Raw genomic sequence first — 21,095 nt, 5'->3', positions numbered from 1 at the left:
CTGAGTAAATATAAAAGCTACAGCAAGCCTTAGATGGGGAACATTTAAATGCCTATAAAACATAAAACATTGTCCATTTATTGGTGCACCAAATTAGGCATCAAAATTATACATCTACAATGGTAATTAACAAAATTTTACTTATTAATTTTACTTATTACTAGAATTCAGAAATCCCTTGGCGAAGTACTTGGAAGGGCGTGGAGAGCTACTAGCAGCTTCGGAGCTACAGGTTGGAGACCCCTGTTCTAGACTGTTGGGAGAATTAAATCAAATTGTTTTGAAAAATCAATTATACAATGCCTGTTTATAGATATGTTGTACGTTAATTACTTTTTCTTTTGCAGGAATTTGTTGGACCGAGACACTTTCTCCAAATCAGACCCATGTAAGTTCCTCTGTGCTCATTCCATTTCACATTTTGAGTTTGTTGAGTGTTTTCACCCACTTCCAGCTCTGATTTGGTTTACTGTGAAGTTTCAAAGTGTTCTCTGACTTCTCTCTATTATTGCATATCATTTGCACACTGATGTGACAACCTTTATTCACTCGGTGCTGTAGAGAGTTCCTTAATGCGTTTGGGTTAGAAGTGCCCGACTTTGAATTGAAATGTTTAAGTGAAGTAGCAGCAGCTCAAACAGCACTTGTGGCAGAGAAACAGTCGCAGCAGCATATTGGAAAAACTAATATCGAAAAGAACTGCCTTCATTTATTTAGGATGTAGTGTACACTTATATATACCATAGAAGATGCTGAAAAGTGGCTATTTCACCAAGCTTATTAAACATTTGTTTTATAGGTATGTGACACACTGGATAGTTGGACTGTAGTTGAAAAATTCCTAATATTCTAAAAAACATGCCCAGTGCATCAATAAATCAACTCAATATGGTAATGTTCTTGTGCAAAAGCAACTACACAGAGAAGTACTAGTAAACAGTATCAGAAAGGCAGATTAAATTGTCTAGTCACTCCCAAAACTCCAGCTAACTCACTCCACTTTCCTATCCCCTGTGGTCCATATCGATCTCTTCTACTATTCAATAAAATAGTTAAGTTGAGCGATCAACTTGACTAAACAACCAAAGAAGTATAGCCCTTGTTTTTACCAGACTTGTTAGAATGTTTTGCTTCTATTAAAATAAAAATCTTAACTTCATCTTAAAATCAATTTTGATTTAATATTGTACAGTTTGTTCCATGTTCTGTTACTGCCAAAAAATTTGTATTTACAAGATCCGTGCTTCTCAAATTGCCACAACTTTTCCTGAATCAGGCTTCTCCACATAAGACCTATTCTGTATTCCCACTCACGCAGCACAGATATCGACAGGTCATATTGCATTTGTTTTCCTTGGCTTCATTTAAAGCCGTAAATCAAATAGGAATGCGCTCCATCCTGCCGTTAAGAAACTGTGTGTTTAGAATGTCCTCTAGGTGCTTTCAGATTCAACGTTTTGTGTGAATGTGCCCTGCATAATCAGACCACGACACAGAGTCTATGTGAGATGTTTTTGAGGACTGAAGGGTAATTAATCACTGCACAGACAAACAAACAGGGTGATGGCAATGGATAAGCTCTTGATTGAGACACTGTGTCCTCTTGTTTGTCTCAGTGGTGGTGCTCTACACTCAAGGCGTCGAGTGCAAACAGTGGAGAGAGGTAAGATATTACTTTATTATTATTTATATATTATTATATGTGATTATAAAAACTTTAGCTTGTTAGAATTGTGAGTTGAAACTAAAAGGTATAACTGACAGCTTTTTATATTTTATTGATCAATCCCAAGGGGACTTAGACAGTACATATACTACAGTGGGTTGTAGTTATAGACATATTATAGAATAATATTTGTAACATTTGTATCAAGTAGTAGAGCTCTAAGGCTACATTCAGACTGCAGCCTGAAGTGACCCAAATCTGATTTTTTCACCCCTATGCAACCTATATCTGATCTTTTAATGATGATTTTTTCAAATGCGAACCAGGCCACTTGGATATGTGGTCCTTAAACTGATACATATCCAATCTTTTGACATGTGACTTCAGTCTGAACAGCCAGGTCGCATTCATCCCACCTACACGCCATAACAACACAGTAACAAGCACCTCTTGCAAGCCAATACAGACCAATGCCGACACGTTTGCTCACTGAAATAAGCCGCCGAAGAAGTGTTTCCTCCCACAAGAGTGGTACAAGTAGGCGCTCACAAATGTACACAAATGTTCTTCTCGTCAGACGAAAATTGTGTATGAACTTCTCGTGAGTGAAGCAGTGAAACACATCGCAATCCCACCACTCTTGGCTGCGACTCCTCATCCACACGTTCCTTTCTATGAATGTTGCTGCTGCTGTCCCACAAAACACCATGGCCAAAAACTTTGTCCTTCTCCTTCTCAATTTCCTCCTTAAAACAAATAAGATGTTAACAAACAAGATGTTCTGGCTCCGGTACGACAACAACTTTAAAATGGCCAGGAGCTCAATGCTTGCATCAATGTTTAGGTGACTTCTGTATACACTGAGTACACTCGCTGTGTGTGACGTCATCATGTTCCTCCAGTGAGCATGTGGGACACTTTTGGGGTGTTTAAAGTTCACACTGGAGATCACATACAAGTTGCATTTAATTGTAAATGTGAAAGATAAAAAAAATTAAAATAAAAATTGCTGGGGGCAATAAAAAACACCTTTAATTTGATACTAGGCAATAACATACATTGTGGAGCACTCAAGGCACAGCATTGTCTTCACTGACATAAGCAGGTGAGGTACCCCTACCAGAAAAGTTGCATAATGTTCCTTTAAGAATTGTAAAATAAAGCAACAGCTAAAATTATTGTCTAATAAACCCACTATCAGAGGGTTCTGGACATTTTGAATTATTATGACATTTGTACTCCTGAGATACCCCTCTTCATGATATACCACCACAGCATGCGTTGTGTAGTTTTATTAAATACATAAAACACTAGTCCCTCACTGCTTAGGGGGCTTTATTTGCTCCTATATAAACAATATATTGGAATGCACCCGCCATTACATATTTACAAAGCCATAAACATATTTCACATCGTTACAGTTCAAATCTTTATGTATAAATACGCTTCAGAGTCATAATCTCCACAACAATGTCCTCTGTCCCACTAATTTACTTATCACTCCAAAAGATAACCCAAAAATCCTGCAATATCTCCAGCTAGACCGGTTATGGTGTCAAATTTTGAAGTTTGATATATTGCTGAAGTAAATATAGACTATAAATTTATGCCATTGATGCACTAACCCAAGAGCAGATTCAAACCACAAAAACAATTCTAAATATGCAATGTTGTTAAAAAACCTTGAGCAATAAATAAACAGCAGAATGAAACACTTTGGTAGAGTTTGCATCTGTAATGAGTCACAGAAGCAATTAGTTCACGCTTTTATGGCTTAAATCCTATGGTATAGCCAAAAAATAACCCCAAATTTCCTAGCAGTACAAATACAATGTTCCCAAATACTTGCCCCAGAAATATTGTTCAAGCTTTTATATATTGAACGATAAGTTGTTGCAGTAATAATCATGTTGGTCTACCTCCAGCTCGGTTCAAACTGTACAACAGCTCTTGGCACAGCCTTGTACATCTTTCCTTCCATTCTAATCCCAAGGCAAACATTGTAAGTGCCAATCATCTTCCATTGATTAAACAGGGAATACCCATGTGTCGACGCACGCTGCATTAGCTGTGAGCGATTGGCTGATAAAGTGACAGATTCGTGTATTGATAAAGTTTCTCTCAGATGCGCTGCTGTAATTAGACCAGAGAGACAGCTATTGAAGATGCAGCAGAAATAGCAGTGACACAGATTGTTCCAAGGGGAATTCTCTCGTTCTATATCCTCAGGAGATGTACCTGCTGAAAAACAATAAACAATATCTCAGCGGGGAGTTCATGAATAAATCAAATAACTGTTGAAATAGTTGATAGCTGAATATGTCAGATGCAAATGAAACATATTCAGTTGTATATATTGTTTAAAACAGGCACCGATCATTTTACCTGCTTGTTTATAGATGTAATATTTGACCATTCAAAAGATGTAATATTATTTTGATGGATTATTGCTATGACAGTCATTTTATTCTTCATCACACTGAAACCCAAGGAATGTTTATTTTTTCCTTTACCTTGGTAGGGACTATTCTTCCTCGGAGTCAAGCAAACATACATTTCATACCATATCGATCAACCCCCACACAGTAACAGTAACACAAAAGGTATTGTCGCTGCTTGGACTGTTGCTCTACAGTCCTTAAAGGGCCCATATTACTCTATTTTCTGATCGATTATAATGTTGTTTCCTCATCAAAAACATAACTGGAGTTATTTTTTGTTTAATTCACACATGTTGTTTAACACAAAAATCCATATTTAGGCTGAATTTTTATCTCAAACAAAAAATATACTATTCCACTTTGTCATGTGGTAATACAGGAAGTGTTCCAGTGTGTTTTTTAACTCCATATATCTTCACTAAAATCATTTGGATAACTTCACTCTTGGAATTTACTCCTGGAATCTACAGAACTAAAGATAAAAAATGGCCGAAACTTGAAAACTACCGCGGTGGAACTAAGGATTTTGAGCCTAGACAAAATAAATAATAAAAGATTACTCAAACATGTGTGAATGACACCTTTATTCACCACTGAGCAAATTATTACTTTTTTTATTGACACTAATTGCAGTATTTTGTATTTGCAAAATCTTCAGGCCCAACATAACTCCTCAGGTGTTGTAGCAGATTGTAGAGGGGAATAGATAAAATGATAACATTTGAAGCAAGCGGAACCATAATGTGAAAACATTTTCTGTAAATCATTTTGACACAGAGATTCAAATTATTAGACCATTATTTACTTTGTATCCCCACACCTTAGAGATTAGATGCTATCGTTTGTCTTGTACATTTATCAAAACAGTAACAGTAATTTATATTAAAGCAAAGTAAATATTTTGAACTAAATTGTTAGCAGGGTTAGCAGGAGGCTTGTGTTGACCCAGTACAGAATACAGAGCAGATAAAATGCCAATAGTTATGATTAGTGTAAATAAATGTTAAAATGTATTATTCAAACAGTGTTGTAACAGCTAGTGCATACATCACCTTTTGGGTCTGAAAGCAGCATATTAAACACCTCTGCTCCGGCTACACTACTCAAAAGTACACAAAAAATACTATCTCTGGCACACAGTACTACATATTTGTACCCTCAGGCTGTTTATTCTGCAGCTCTTCTCCCAAATCAAACTCAACATTTCCACAAATCACTCAGACGTGGAAAATATAGAGGTCCCACTGGAGGAAATAACCATAGCGTTCCAGGTGACATTTTGTATTGCACTCCATAAAATACTACAAAAATAATGTTTAGTGTTATGTGCAGCACCCTCAGATTGGGTTTGTTTTGATAGGTAGTAATATATGGTGTGTCTAAAGCAAACCTCTCCTCTCCTCTGAAGTGACAGCACAAACACAATTAAAAGATATTGAAAAGATGTTTTATGTAACTTTTCTGATGGAGGGTTTGCTATTTGCTGTCTCCATGGAGATGTTATTCATTAACCTGGAATGCTCCACAGAATGGAAACTTTTGCATTTATTTAATTATGGGTAAAATACAAAAATAACATTTCCATGGAGACAAGCTGGTAGACCCCACACCACAAAAGTTATATATTGCAGCTTTAATTTCAACTTTATTGTCTATCATAATTGATTTTTTCCCTTTGTTTCACCATCACATGAACACAGTCACTCAGTCACACATCAGTCACAATTAGGTCTGTTTTATGATTCCCTGCTGACTATTACTACTAATTGTTTCCTTTGGGGACAGTCTGGAGCGGTGATGGAGTGACGGACACATTTGTTTTGAGGGACAGTTTAATTGATTTGCTGATAACAGAGTGTGACACGGCTCAATGCATGAAGACAGATTGGCATAAGATTATGATTAATAACTTTCATATAATATTTGACCCTAATTAGCCCCCCATCTGAATGAAGATATATGTCTACTGGCCTTGTATAAAATGACATCTTTAACCTGCGCACCTCAGGCCCCTAGTTGTGTCCCTATAGTTGAGCAGTTCTGTTTTCCCATACAGGCTGGACAGTGGTGATAAAACCTTATGTCTTGTATTGTGAAGAGGATTTGTTCTTCTCCAAGCTGATAAGACTGGTGCCATTGACTGTGCATAATCCAATTGCTTCTACATTGGACAGTGCGTCCAATCACCACTCTGCAAACTGCTGTCTATACATGAGCAGTAGCAAGACACTGTGTACAAAGGGTTTAGAATAGGCCTTCCCAGGGTGTTGTTCATATGGATACAAGAATTATAGGATTTTAGTAGGATAGAAATGGAAAAATCTTGTTTTATTTAAAAAGGCATAGATGTGTATGCCAATTGGGATACTATGAACAAATTATGAATACAAGTTGTATTTGTGTATGTGAATATATTATTTAGGACAATGTAAAAATTTGGGAAAAGATACTTGCTGTAAAATAGTCCAGTTATTTATCAAGACAACAGCTTGTAAACAAGCTAAATTAATGCAATAAAAATTAGAGAAATAGACAAGCTTTTCTCACATTTATTCAAGGGTTGTGGCAGGCAGGGTATCCAAAGCAAAACGTTTGCCAGTTTTCTCACAATACCACACTCTAATCAGATGCTAACATCTTAGGATATTCCGTATATCGTTATAGTTACATTTTTGTAGATATAAATCAACAAAGCTTTACCCTGCAACCATAAACACTCTGCTGACCTTTGTAGAGAAAACCTCTTAAACCGAGCTGTAAACATGTTTATTTGATCCCAAATAGTCGCCAATGCCATATTTTTTTAGTGTTTATTTTTTAAGCACAGCCTCTAGCTTCACATCTGGTCTCTGGAGGTTGCTGGATCTGAAACATTTTTCTCTCCTCATCATTTTGGGCTCGCGGACATTCTCATCCTTCTACTTGCATTATAAAGTCTTAATCTCCCACTCTCGCTATGCTGACAGCTTCCTCCAGCACTAAAGTACATAGTCTCAAAAACCAGTCTGCTCCAGACGCTACTACTCCAAGCTGCATTCCTTGACATTTAACTTCACAATTTATTCAAGTTTTTCAGACTGCCTCCTCTTGGTTACATTGGCTAAGCAGCTGTTTCCAAGAGTTTGACAGTTAATAGTGGTGTGGTGGGCTTATATATTTATATTCTTGGGTGGGGGTCTGTGGTTAGCCCTATCTCTCAAACTGCTGAATGGGGGGCAATGAATTTTTTATAGGCTGAGACACACTTTTATGGAGCAGGGCTCTGAGTTCTTCTCAAACTGTCCCTTACAATTCAGCTTCCCATCACACAAGGCAATAATATATTATTATATCATATCATATATTATGTTATGTTTTGCATTTATATAATTACAGGCATTTTACTGCTAAAAATACATTGGTAAACATCCCGCCTTACTTGAGTGTGAGCCCACCTTAACACACATCTGACCTGTAAGTTTGCCCTGTGACCTCAACTCCTTGTCTCTCCTTCAGATTGATAAGCTGAATGCCATATTGTGGAACATTCCAGGCAAAGCAATAAGAGGAGACAAAAGGCAGACCCTCAGTCAGAAAAGTTAAATAATGCATCTTTACATTTTCTGTTGTTAAAATACTGTTTCTTATGTATTCCCCAAAAACAATATTCTCCATCTTCTAATGAAAATATCACATGAATATTGATACACATCTTCCAATGGAAACTTTTATCTGGAAGTTATTGAACTGCATATGACAATCTCTCTATTTTCCTATTGTATTGTCTCTTGTTTTACCACAAATCCAATGCAATATGAGCAGTACTTGAGTTCCCTCATTTCCTGATGCCCCCGGTGGTTGTGAGCTGTAGGTGCGACTCTGTATTCCCAAAGCTCACTGCTCATTAGGTTTTGACAGTGCTGTCATTAATGCACCATGTCATCTGATGGCAACACTGTTCTACCTGTATCTTTTATTTATGCCCCTCTCTCTCTATGAATAATTCAGTTTTAGACTGATCTAATGTGTGAGATTTTGGGGTGTGGTGTTTTGCCACGGTTGTTGATTTGTTTATCAGTACAACACCTCATCAGCCCTCACAAGTGACACTGACAAATCCTTTCTTTTTATAGCGGCATTCTGCACCAGAGAACAACATATCTGTCATCTTCTCACCATTCCCGACAGCTCACTGCGTTAAGACAAAATATAGAGCAACACTGTTTCAGGTTACCTCATAATCACCTGACTTCACCCAGTCTGACCCAGAATCAGTGTGATGATATTCCAGAGTACAGAGTCAAGTAAAACAAACATAGGTTTTGGTTATATAACACCCTTATTTTAATGAACCTATACAATGTTTGGCTAGTGAAACCTTGATAATCTATCACCATAAATAGAATGGCCCACCTACATATTCCTCACAATACTAAAATGGGTGCTGAACCCTTTAAGTGGACATGAATATGACTGAACACTACATGACACAATCTCTCTTCTCTCCGTATCTCTTCTAGTTTGGTCGGACAGAGGTGATCGACAACACTCTGAATCCAGACTTTGTCCGAAAATACATCTTGGACTACTTCTTCGAGGAAAAACAGAATCTGCGCTTTGACGTGTGAGTTATTTTTCAAGCTTATCAAAACTATTCTTTGTCTAACCCACTTATCCAGGATTCCACGTCCCTTCTCTCGTCACCACTCCATCTAGTCTTCTTAAGGAATTATTCATTGGCACAGGGTCTTCGTAGTAAGGGAGATTGGTATAAGGCTACTAAATATTTCATTCACATTTTATCCCTAATCTCCTCCCTGAGCAACGCAAATGCATGAAAGAATGCCCCATAGAAACTCCAGAGACCACAGATGTCACTGCCCTCTTCTATTGGGAAGGGTCAGCTTTCATTTTGGACTTATTATATTGTCCCTATTGAAAAAAAAAACTTGGCTCAAAATATAGTATTTTTTCTTGTTCTTTTTACCTTGAAGTCCCAGGATGTGTTCAGGAGGTCTCTGAGGACTTTCACACAGATAATGAATACATTTGGTACCCCGCCATGATACAGCAGTTGAATGAGGAAGGAGGAAGTACGTCCCCTCACAATTAGCACAGCTCATTTACATGTGTCTTTTATCACAGTGGAGGGAGCCAGGGCATAGCGAGCGTCTAATTACTTCTACTGCAGCAGTGACTGGCAGATGCTGCAAAACTTTTTCATAGCAATACACTTTTGTTTGGTCCTAATCCCTCTGGCGTCGTACAGAAATTACATTAATAAACTATACAATGACCTCTTTTTTTGAGAGCTTCGTTCTTGGTGCTCCCCACGGCTCATGTGCTAAACAATTTAAAGAGCACCTATTATGTAATAAAAATTATAGTTGTTTCCCCTCACCATTTACTCACCAGCTGTGTTTGGGGTGATTCATGCATGTCTGCGCAATCTTTAATCACTTATTTTCAAAATGCCATTTTGCAGATTAATTCTCGTTTTCTCTGCCACTGGCATACACCCACTGCTCTGTACATATCTCATTCTCCAATTAAATGTTTAAAATCTTTGATTTGGCAACATTGCATCATTTTGGTTCTAATGAAAATATCTGCATTATCTTGCCCACTAGTGTTATCTGCAGCTATTCATTGGGGGTGCCAACAACTTCCCAGCTCTTTGTTGTGATGGTGTTTGTGATGATGTCTGCTGCCATTGAGCACTGCAGTTTTCTAAAAAGAAAGTTAGCTGACTTGTTTCCTTTATTAAGTTGTTTTAGACAAATATTTTAAAATATAAAAAATATTGAAATTATAACATAATGATCCATTGATTATAACTATATAGCAGACTCAAACACAGTAGGTTTGTAAATAGTTCATTTTGCATTTGTATGTAGAGATTTAAACATGATTCACTACCTACCACATATTCACACTCCAGAGGACTTTTGGCTATCCTTGTTTCAGCTTTAATTGGAACAAGAGAACAAGTGAACAAGGCTTCTCAGTTACACACAGGACTAAACCAGTGCATACACAAGGCTAGGCAATAGTCTAAATAATAAATAGTAGTAAATTTAAATCATGACTAGAACTGCAAAAGACATGCTTTCCACTGTGGGTAGACTGTGTACTCACAATGCACCTGAGAACCACTGCCTATACTTTCTCTTTTTAACAACAATGATTGTAATTTCAGGTATGATATTGATTCTAAAAGTCCAGAGCTTGGAAAACATGTAAGTAAAACAATTCCTTTCTTTCACAGATTGTACTGAGCTGTGCATGTCCTTGATATTTTGGTTTTTTGCAAGTCAAAATCAAAAGCTAACTACTGAAATGTATTTGGAAAAAATGTGCTTACATCTCATGGGGAGGCACGCAGCTTATTTTATAAAATGAACAAATCTATTCCTCCAGAGTCATAATAATGGAGTTCATTTGCACCTGGCAAACACAATTACATTGTTTTTAAATGAGAAACGAACCACTGCATATGATTATCAAAGCTTTCACGGCTTCTCCCTCTGCGCACTGCCGAAGCTGCTAATTTGGGTTTTATGTTTCAAGACAGTAGATGAGAAAAAAAAGTACATTTGCACAAAACATACATTCAGTCAATGTGGGTAGATGAAAAACAATCTAAAGTAGACCATTACTTACAGGTATATTATGACCACCGGACACTCTTAACCTGGTCAAACTCCCTTCAGTCCTTACATTTGCATCTTTACTGCTTTGCAATCAGTTTCAATATTTAACCTGCTTGCTAATATTTATCATCCAGGTGCTATTATGAAAAGATAATGCCCTTTATCTGTCAGTGGTCATAATGTTATGGCTCATCATTACATATTACAATGATTGCATACCATGCATATATACAGTTCTAATCTTTGTATCAACTCATTTCCAAAAATACATCTACCCAATGAATGTATGTTGAGATGTGGCCTTCAATAAAAACTTTGCTAATCTATTGAAGAGTTTAAACCATGTGGCTTGCACACAGCCAAATGTGCACTATAGTTTTGCTTGTGTGATGTGCTGCTTTAACTCCATGGCACTGCCCTGAGCCCCCTCTGGTCTGGAGCTCTGGCTCTGTCCCTGCTGCTCTTCTCTCTGCTCCATATTCTCCACTCTCTCTGTTCTTTGCACTGGTTTGATGAAGTCCAGTTTCTGAGTGGTGTGCCTTCTGTTCCATGACTTGCTCTTGTTGTGTCACTGCTGCTGCCTGGTCTTATTCTTCCTCCTCCTCCTGGAAGCCAACCGACTTTAACGTACGTGCTGCACTTATTACATTAGCGTATAATGCTGTTGACCGGGCTAAACCCTTACCGACTCTCCTCTACCCCCACCTGAACGGCCCCTCTCTGTGGTCCCTGCCCCCTCCCCCGCAGGACTTCCTGGGCCAGGTCTTCTGTACTCTGGGAGAGATCGTGGGCTCACCAGCCAGTCGCCTGGAGAAACCTCTGGGGTGAGTGTTCAAACAATCTTCTTTAGAAAAGGCTTGACACCTTAGACAGTGCCTCTGCCACAGCCAGACAGTTAGTGACTCATCTGGGACAAGCCTCATTTTAACCAAATGTTACAAGAAAGTATATAAACATCTTAGTTTGCCTAATTAAATGTGTAGGAGCCATTCTTGTTTCATTTGGGTTGGGGTTCATTTGGGTCACTATTTATGTCTGAGCACAGGATGACCTATATTTCACTTAGCCACAAGGGGACAGGGTGGAGTCAAATCTATATGAACACACAGGTGCCTCTGTACTGGGTGTATGGGGGACAGGAGGTCACACGTTTTTTACCGCTCTATCTAGCCTCTTCTATTCATTTTTTTCATATTATTGAACATCCACCACCCCAGTTCTTTCTGTCCTTTAATGTAGCGGGTCTTGGTCTATTACCATCATCGTAAATCAGAATCCCCCCAAACCTTTAGCCTATCCCAACCTGGATTCTGAAGCGCGTAATGCCTGGATCTCCTGCATCCAGAAACGACAAGAGGTTAAGACTAAAATTGTCGCTACAAGATGAATGATAATTACTTTCTGTAGTGTTTGTTTCCATACCTTCGTATTTATGTGAAAAGTGGTTTTACATCTTTTTGCCTTTTTGCAATGACTTTCTTTTAACCAATTTCAAGAATCTTCACTATCACATCAGATTGTTCAGTCTCTCTTCTCTTTTGACTAATCAATCAAGGATGCACCATTTATATCCTCTTGCTTTTCCACAAATCACCCACAGTGCATTTCTGTTCATGCTGGATTAGCTATCTCCCACCAGAGTAAGGATTGTTGCGGCTTTATGGTTTTTAATACATTTTTAATTGATTACACACATTGTTGAAGTTTATCGTATTAAATGAGGACACATAGTTGAGTTCTCAAGATTAAATAAATTCACAAATGCAGTTTGCATTGAAAATTAGGATTAAGTTTTGAATGATGAATACTAGCCCCACTCTGCACCATCTCTATGATACCTCACACCAGAAGAAGCGTTATATATACATGCAATACAAATATTGCCATTACGAAGCTGTACTGTAGATGGATGTCTGGTGGAAACATATGTACCTGTGGACTTCAGGTGATGTCACACTGACCTGGGCCTGTACTTGGCTTGTCGTGTACAGTCAAAGGGAATATTTGTGCTGCTGCAGTGAGGAGTAGACCAGTGGAGTGTGTAGAAGGAGCAGGCGTGTGCAGCTGGAGGGGGCTCAGGGGGAGGCCAGACACTGTGGCACAGCATCACACAGAGACCGCCACTTCAGAGCTCCACTGAAGCCAGGATCACAGACAGAAACCAGACTTTACACTCATCAGAAACTAAGAGGCCTGGGGTGGGTCTGCAGAAATAACCATCACAGTGAGCCAGGAGTGAATTTGCTAATATTACTAATAATGAAATTTGTTGAAATGAACTTTTAGAAATGGTCAAAGTCATTATTTGGAGAGGGAAATATACAATCAACTACCACTTCAAGAGCAACAACAATTTTGATTTGAACTTTTCCACACTGCAAATGCTGGATCTACTATTACTACTTCTCTTATGACACAGACACACGGTTTAAGTACTGTACAACTGATACTGCTCACTACTTTTGCTACTACTGCTTCCATTGTTAGTACTACTCATTACTTAAAATATTACAAGTGCAAAATCATTTGTAGTTACTACTGGAAATAAAAGTATACTATATTGTCCCTGTAGGGAAATAGCTCCATTGCATTAATCTTCAGTGGAGATCCTTCAATGTCACTGCAGAAACCTGTCAGCTAAGGTGCCTGGAGACCCAGATCTTGGGTAGTACACATGGTCAGAAGTGTCTAGCTGCTGATCAACCTTTTGTGCATGTTTTATGTGAAAAAACAAAACACATTCAGTTGGAAATATATGTGTTGTGAGGCAACAGTGCTAACTGTCATAGAGCTTGTGTTACTTTATTAAAGTAACCATATTACAGTATTTTCTGATTATTTGATATAATATTGTTTCCCCATTACAAACATACCCAGAGTTGTGTTTTAAGGTGGCTGCTAACTTGAAAACTTCCACTCCATGACATGCCAAGGAAGAAAAATGCATTTTGAGGTTTGGAGGATGCACTAATAATGAAGGATTACTCAAACATGTGTGAATAAAACAAAAACAATCACGAGAGTCAATTTTGTGTAATAGAATATTTAATATAATATACAATGTGTCATTTAGTTTTTACTTCTAGAGATGCACATACTATTTACACTTTATTCTGACATTTGTGGATTGACATATATTTCAGATCTTACTCCAAAATATGATGATGTTTTAGAAACTGCAAACAACATAAATAACTGTTTCTAAAAAAAATATATATATACTTAAATAGAGTTGAATGAAGTGTTGTCCAGCACTGCAGGGTGCCTCATTTTCCCAGTACACAAAGTAACAGTGTGGAGGAGCCAGCTGTGCCTTGTCAAACTCCTGATTTGTGTTTACTGAGTGAGAAGAGACCTGAGGCATAACTTCAGGCTGAGAACATTAGCCTGAGGGGTCCCAGGGAGAGAATAGCTGATTCACATACATTTACATTACAACTAAGCTTCCAAAAATGTCTTTATTACAACAATTCAGTGTCCCAAAATGACACTAAAACAAGATAATATTTGAACAGTAGCGAACCCTTGAATATTATACTTCATAGGTTGATACGTCCCAGTTTCCTGACCTGATAGTGCAGAGAGTGAGAACATATCAGTCGAATGGTGCAATTTTAGCTCCGTCCCTGTCGTTTTGTGAATAGCTAAAGTGGCGTGTCCGTGGGTAATACAGTCCCCCTCCCTCCTCTATGGGCCTGCAGACTGTGAGCTCCATTTGCTTGTCATGCGCCTGATGTGTCCCTGCTTCTCTGGGCTGCAGCTCCCTGGGGGGACTGAGGAAATCTGTTATCCATGCTTAAACAAGGCTTCCCAAAGCACAGTGCAGCCAATGACCTGCTTAAGAACCACATCAGCCAGCCTCTGTGTATTCTCCACACTCTGTCTCTGCCTTACTGTCCCATCTCCACCACGTTCACTTTATTTCTGCTTTGACCTCCTTTCTCCTCTTTGTGTAGAAACTCTAAATATCCTCACTTTTCATCCAGGCGCACTAATATGGACCACTAAACATTGGGAACAGTGCACTGGAAGATGTTATGTGGCTTATCTGTTTTATTTCAAAATAAGGGCAAACCTTGTTGGGATATAAAGCATTTATTTACCAAAACCCTCCATTTGACCCTATCCACCGTATACTCTTTTCTCACAACTCACTTCAACTCTTTAGTCTTTAATATAGACCTCCTGTTTCCTGGCAGCTCTAACCTTGTAACCCATCAGCTAGTACAGTAATGGGGTCCTCTCCACTAAGAAGCTTTACGCTATGTGGTTTTAGATTTAAAATATTGACACACATGTTACTCCACACTACTGCCACACTTGCATGGGAGCTTTGTCATATCAACATTTCCTTTCAAACTAATGTGTAAATCCTCAAAATGACGATCATGACAGGAAAAAGTGCTGCCAGTACAGATTAGATTGTGGGAGTAACTGAAAGGTTGGTTCTTGGTGGTTCTGTTCCTTCTGCAAGAAATATTGTTGTTGTGTTCTTGGGCAATACTCTCTAGTGTGATTAGTGTCCAGTGGGACATGCTATAGACAAAGCCTATGTTTACACTATTGAATGTGACTGAGGAGTGGTGTAATAATGCAGTGAGAAAAGGGCTATAAGACTGATGCATTATGTACCTAAACAATAGGGATATTCAAGTCAGGTCCAGAAGTGTGAAAGCACCATTATGGCCCTGAATGATTATGTTAATAAGACCCCACACTCAGAGCTGTTCAATAGGCCTAGCTAACAGAAACTGTAAACAAGTAGGTGTGTTAGTTTCAAAGTAGTTTCATTATAGTTAGCTCCTCCCTTCTCCCTTCAGATATAAGGAAGTGTCCACCAGCGTCTGACCAGAAATGAAGAAGCAGCTTGGATGAGCTGTGAAATGTGTTCGACCAAATCAACTTTTGTCCAGCTGACAAATTGAATTTCTCCTTTTGCCTAATACATTATGATTGATATTTAATTGTGACACAATTTACAGTGACATATAATAAAAACAGATCATAGTTTGGTCAATATTTAGGCCATCCAGACCCATTAATGACTGATTTCCTGTCTGTTTCTATCCACTGACATTTTACACTGTGTTCCTAAAATCCTCCCGTTCGGCCTTGGTGTCTTTTATGGATACATTTTTGTACCAGTGTTAGTTTTTGTCACTACAGCATTCCTGTTTTTCTTTATGTTCTGCATTTGTTTAAAAACACAATAACACAACTTAGCATTTGTTCAATATTCTACCATGACTACATCCTCTGAATTAATTTAATAACATAATCCTCCATTACATGTATCTAAATGTTGTTTTGTCTTGTTGGCGTGGTTGTGAATAGTAAAAAGTTACCAAAGTAATATGTCAATGAAGCTGGCACTTAATTTAATTTGCCACTTCAGTCTGCCCAGGCTTCACCTACAAGTAATTAAAACATAATTTGAATCCCCAGAAGAAATGCAAATGGCCTTAATGGAACGAATCAACAACTTAATTCCTTTTACAAACAAAAAGAAGATGTAATTAGCGCCCATCATCTTTTAACATAATATAACTCAGCCGATTAAATATACTAAGACATCGTGTCCTGTGCAATCCTTCACTTCGGCCTTGCTCATTAAGGTAGTCTGTTTCTTTTTCTCTTTTTTTCACTTCTCAGTCTAGAGTTGCCAAACATCACATTGGGAGTCACACTTCTGTTGCTTAGAAACCAAGCATCGCCAAACCAATTAAAAGATGTTATTTGCGGTGTATGTTTTGACAGATAAGCTATTTATGAATAATTATTCTTGTCAACATTTCTCAATATAAACATTTACTTATTGTAATGGGAAACAAATTGCCCTGCCTTTTGAAATAATTAGGATAAACAAAGTCTTTTTAATTTGATAAGATCTTAAAATGCAAATATAATTCCTAGATGTCAACAAACGTGGGTGTGATGAAGAATTAAGTTTACACTGTTGGATAAATCAGCCATGTTTCTAGATAAACTATTCTTACAAGATGGCCCACTGTAATGTACGCTTATGTTTTTGCTTAACTTACTTAGTTTTACTTTAATACCTCCCCCCCCCTTCTACTTAAAGGTGTACTATGTTACTTTTCTAGTGGAGGGGCTACTACCTGCTTGCAGCTTAACATTTATTCTTGCTGTGAATGAGCTTGCCTCTGCACAGATTGGACCTGTAACTTGGCCTATCATCTGCTTGTCCTCATGGAGATACAGAGGTGTAGTGGGCGTGGTATGTGGGGGTATGCCATCCACTCACTTATCCTGACGTGAGATATAAAAAATAACAAATATAAAATATCTACAACTTAAATGTCAAACTGGAGCTATTGGCAATGGTGAAAACAACCTGCACAGGCCCATGATATCTCCAGTACTGTTGTACAGTGACCTGAGACATGAGGGACCAGGACTGAACCAGGACTGAAACAAGAGGACTAAAACAGAACTAAATGAGAACTGAACAAGGACTGAGTGTTGGGACGAGCCTGGAAGAGTGCTTGTGTAGACCGTCAGCTGATCACAGGAGAAAGGACCGGCAGAGCTCTATGCCCCATGGGGGCCATCGTCCGATCACGCTTTGCGGACACCCTGCTCCACGGGCTCTGGGTTTCTCTTGCTCTCAGGTCCAAGATTTTCCATTAGTCCTGGTTTAATCCTGGTTTAGTCCTGGTTTAGTCCTGGTTTAGATCTGGTTTAGACCTGGTTTGGTCCTCCTGGTTCAGTCTTGGGCACATGTGTTGTAGCCTATGATTTATGTTCTGTAGGATGATTATGAATGGCGTTACTGTTAATTAAAAGTGAAAACATGCATAGCACACTCAGATGGGAGATGTACAAAAGCTTAAAAAAAAAAATTTAAATAACGTAATAAACGCAAAAAAAGGCTAAATCTGATAATTTTTCTTACTTTGGACCACAGTGTTAATGTTAATAACATGATTCCACATCACTTTGAGTAGTTCATCACATCGATAACACCACTTCAAAAGTCCCCACTGCACCGCTGTGGAGATAAATATTTTGCCATACTGTGGAACATTCTAGACAAAGAAATAACATCTTTGGAGACTAGTGGACATGGACAAGTGCAATTGGCTCATAAGCTCTACCATTTATGATGAGTATGGTATTAAAGTTATCTATCTTGCATTAATTAAAACATGCATTCTAAGGTTAAAGAAAAGGCAGAGTTTATTGTCGCCACAGAGAAAACTGCCCTCTGCGTTTGACCCATCATTCATTAGCGCATGAGCATCTCCTCTTCAGTGATCCACCACAGTGCAGTGCTTGGGGATCCATCTCCATTATTTTGTTTCTAGCTTGGTCAGGACTATCTTAGCTCACTGTGAGTGTGGACGTCCCTCCACAGATTGGACCTGTAACTTGGCTTATTTGTGTCATCTGCTTTTATAGTTTGATATGTTAAATGCCATAGTGTGGAACATACCAGGCTTCATGGAGACTAGAAGGTGACATATACCTTCCATTCAAAAAGTTACACAGTGCTCCTTTATTATTCCTTGAGTACAGTCGTTGTGTGAAAGAAAAAGTGTAATTCTACAAGATTAATTACATTTACATTGGCATAGAGGACAGACATTACTCACACCATTGTGCAATAAGCGGTATACTTCTACTGTATATATTGCCAGTCCAGGCTCAATCATTTTTAAATTGTGCACATGGGGACAAATGTAATGCTTGGTTTTCCATCGGCCTATTTGTCTTGGGAAAAGAACAGGCAGTCACAGAGATGTATGGCTCTTGCTATGAGCTGTTATTAAGACAGAAAAGCAGGCCAGTGGAAGCGACTTGAACAGCAAGGGGCCCAACAAACACTGGTAACAAGTGGTACAAAGCTTTCTCTTATAATCTGATTTTAATGAGCTGCATATATCACCGTTACTGTGGCACAGGAAATACAAGACAATATGAAGGAGTGACGTGAATGACTATAGCAAATATGGTGTGACATGTACAGGCTGAAACAATATTGTAAACTCAGAGAGGGCCCAGCAGAACTTTCAAATCATATTTCATTTTCAAAGGACAGATATTGCATTGAACTTACTGGAACTTAGATGTGCACTATGTAACTTTTTGGTTGGGTGTCCATCAATGCTTGTTTCTATGGATATGGAATTGCTCTGCCTGAAATGTTCCACAGTATGACATTAAGCAGAGCTGTCTCACATTTATTGAATTACAGGTGGTTTTACTGTTCAAAAATATCTTTGTTTATAGTCTGGACTTTATGATAGAAAAGGCTTAATGCCACAGTGTGAAACATTCCAGACAAAGCAATAATATCTCAATGGGGAAAAGCATTTGACTGACCCTTCACCAGAAAAGTTACACAAATGCCCCTTTGAAGAAGCCATGTTATGCTGTTTATTTCTGATATTTAGTGGACACACACATCACTTTTACATTTTGTACTACTGTAATACTACATAATAATAGAAACACGTCCATTAACGTTCTGTTCCAAAACTGCTGCTGGTCCAGTTTCTACATTGTGATAATACATCAAAGCAGCAGCAGATTCTCATTTTTGATAAAGTCCAAAACAACTTTTGTTTTTTTATGTATGATCCACAGTCTGACATTTTTAAGTAATCAAGTGGGCAGGGATAGTGAGTGAAAACAGAAACATTTTGATCCTTGAATTCAGGATTACTCAAATATCCATGTAAGAAACAATCAAGATATAATTCTAAGTAAGCTAAAGATGAGGAAGAACCAAGTCAACTCTGCATAATATATCTCCTTTAAATGCCCAAATAAAGTCCACACATGCAGTGAAACCATTAAAATTCTGTTCAGTTTCAAATTATCTCACAGCCATGACTAAAATTGTTATGTGAGATCATATACATATACATACATATATACATGTATGCAGGTTTTATATATGCCATAGAATAATGCCCCTATTTATCCAGATGGGTGGTAGCATTCAGTTTATATGCTAAATTAGCCCCACATTGGAGCATATGAACGCAGCTTTGCATTAGCATGTTAAACCCATTAGCCTTGTGCCCATTTCCAATGCATGCTGGGAACGAGGAAATGAACCATAAGTGAAACAACATTGAGTGCTGCGCGATGCCTGGATGTGGCCACAGGGAACACTGGCCAGTAGGGGATTCATACAAATGCATTAGATTCAAGGTAAAAAAAAAAAAGAAAAAGAAAACGTTGCATATATTTCCAGGAGCAGTGGGGACATCAAAGCTTCATCTGTAGCTGATCCCAGCGGTGGGAGTCCAGCATTTCTTCAAAGAGAATGACGTGTTTCAGTTGTAGAGCCAGCAATAATCACTGAGGTGTGCTCAGAGACCACCGCAGGAAGTTTAAAGGCAGCACACACTACTGTTAGCAAGGGGCCAGGTTTTCCTCACAGGTAATGAAGGTTTACTGTTAAAAATGGGAAATACAACAGAGGAATGTGGAGTATTTTGGGTTGAATATCAATGTATTGTGTGAGTACATTAAGACAGGGAGAGACAGTCGTCAGTCTAAAAAATTATTTTGGAAAGACAGGGTTCACATGCAAGCAAGCCCAACCATCCATACCTGATAGTGACAATGATCATTTCTAACACAGCATATGGCACATGTGGCATTAATATACTGTATCTGCATGCTCTTTTCAAGTGTTACTTTGCTCTATATAAAGAAGTTCTAAGTTTCTTTATGGCCTTGAGAGTTGCCTCTATATACATAATTTAATTTAGAGTTGCCGATAGGATAATTTTAACTTGGGAATCGGGTCATTTTTCACTTTTGAAGGAACAAGCGTGGGCACCACATGAGCTTCTCCCTAAATGGCCCAATCAAGGACTGTGCCTAAATTAAATTTAAGTGAGCCTTGGGGTGCAGCACCAAATGAAATGATAAAACCCAGAGAAAATGAGAGCAGCTCGACAGATACTCTTTCTCTGGCTTTGGATATGTTTGCATTTAAACATACTCAGTGTAACGCCACAGACTGAAGGAGTCATATTTCTGTGTCTTTTGTCTACATCTGTGATGTCTTCCACAGAGCCTCAGTGGATCTCAGTGAGTGAACAGCGGTGACTGTCACGATACAGATCTGAAACAGCTGCTCACCACAATACAGACACAACAACAATAATAACAGCAGCAGCAGAAGCACCGTATTTATAGCACACACTACAATTGTCCCAGTCAGTGGTAAATGGCATCTATGGGCCTATAAGTTGTAGAGGGGTAAATATTGTTGTATCTGTTGAAGCTTGTTTCAATCCGGTACAATGTGGTTAGTGCAATGTTGTGTGCTGTCTGCCTATCCACTCTGTATCGCAGATTTAGACTCCTTAA

General features: G+C 38.4%; 1 protein-coding gene across 1 annotated transcript in view; it reads left to right on the top strand.

Annotated features, from left to right (window-relative positions):
• cpne5a (copine Va) overlaps positions 1 to 21,095 on the top strand; it is a 115,862-nt gene that overhangs the window by 26,240 nt on the left and 68,527 nt on the right. The window contains exons 2-7 of the mRNA XM_055165912.1: positions 348 to 388; positions 1,617 to 1,663; positions 8,607 to 8,710; positions 10,286 to 10,325; positions 11,352 to 11,366; positions 11,487 to 11,563. Of these exons, the coding sequence (XP_055021887.1) occupies positions 348 to 388; positions 1,617 to 1,663; positions 8,607 to 8,710; positions 10,286 to 10,325; positions 11,352 to 11,366; positions 11,487 to 11,563 (324 nt within the window). The remainder of the gene's footprint in view (positions 1 to 347; positions 389 to 1,616; positions 1,664 to 8,606; positions 8,711 to 10,285; positions 10,326 to 11,351; positions 11,367 to 11,486; positions 11,564 to 21,095) is intronic.

The sequence above is a fragment of the Boleophthalmus pectinirostris genome, unplaced genomic scaffold (assembly GCF_026225935.1).
Source record: "Boleophthalmus pectinirostris isolate CB_2022bp ecotype Guang Dong unplaced genomic scaffold, ASM2622593v1 HiC_scaffold_8, whole genome shotgun sequence".
NCBI lineage: Eukaryota > Metazoa > Chordata > Actinopteri > Gobiiformes > Gobiidae > Boleophthalmus > Boleophthalmus pectinirostris.
The sequence above is the reverse complement of the archived record's forward strand: the minus strand, read 5'-3'. Positions and strand labels throughout refer to the sequence as shown.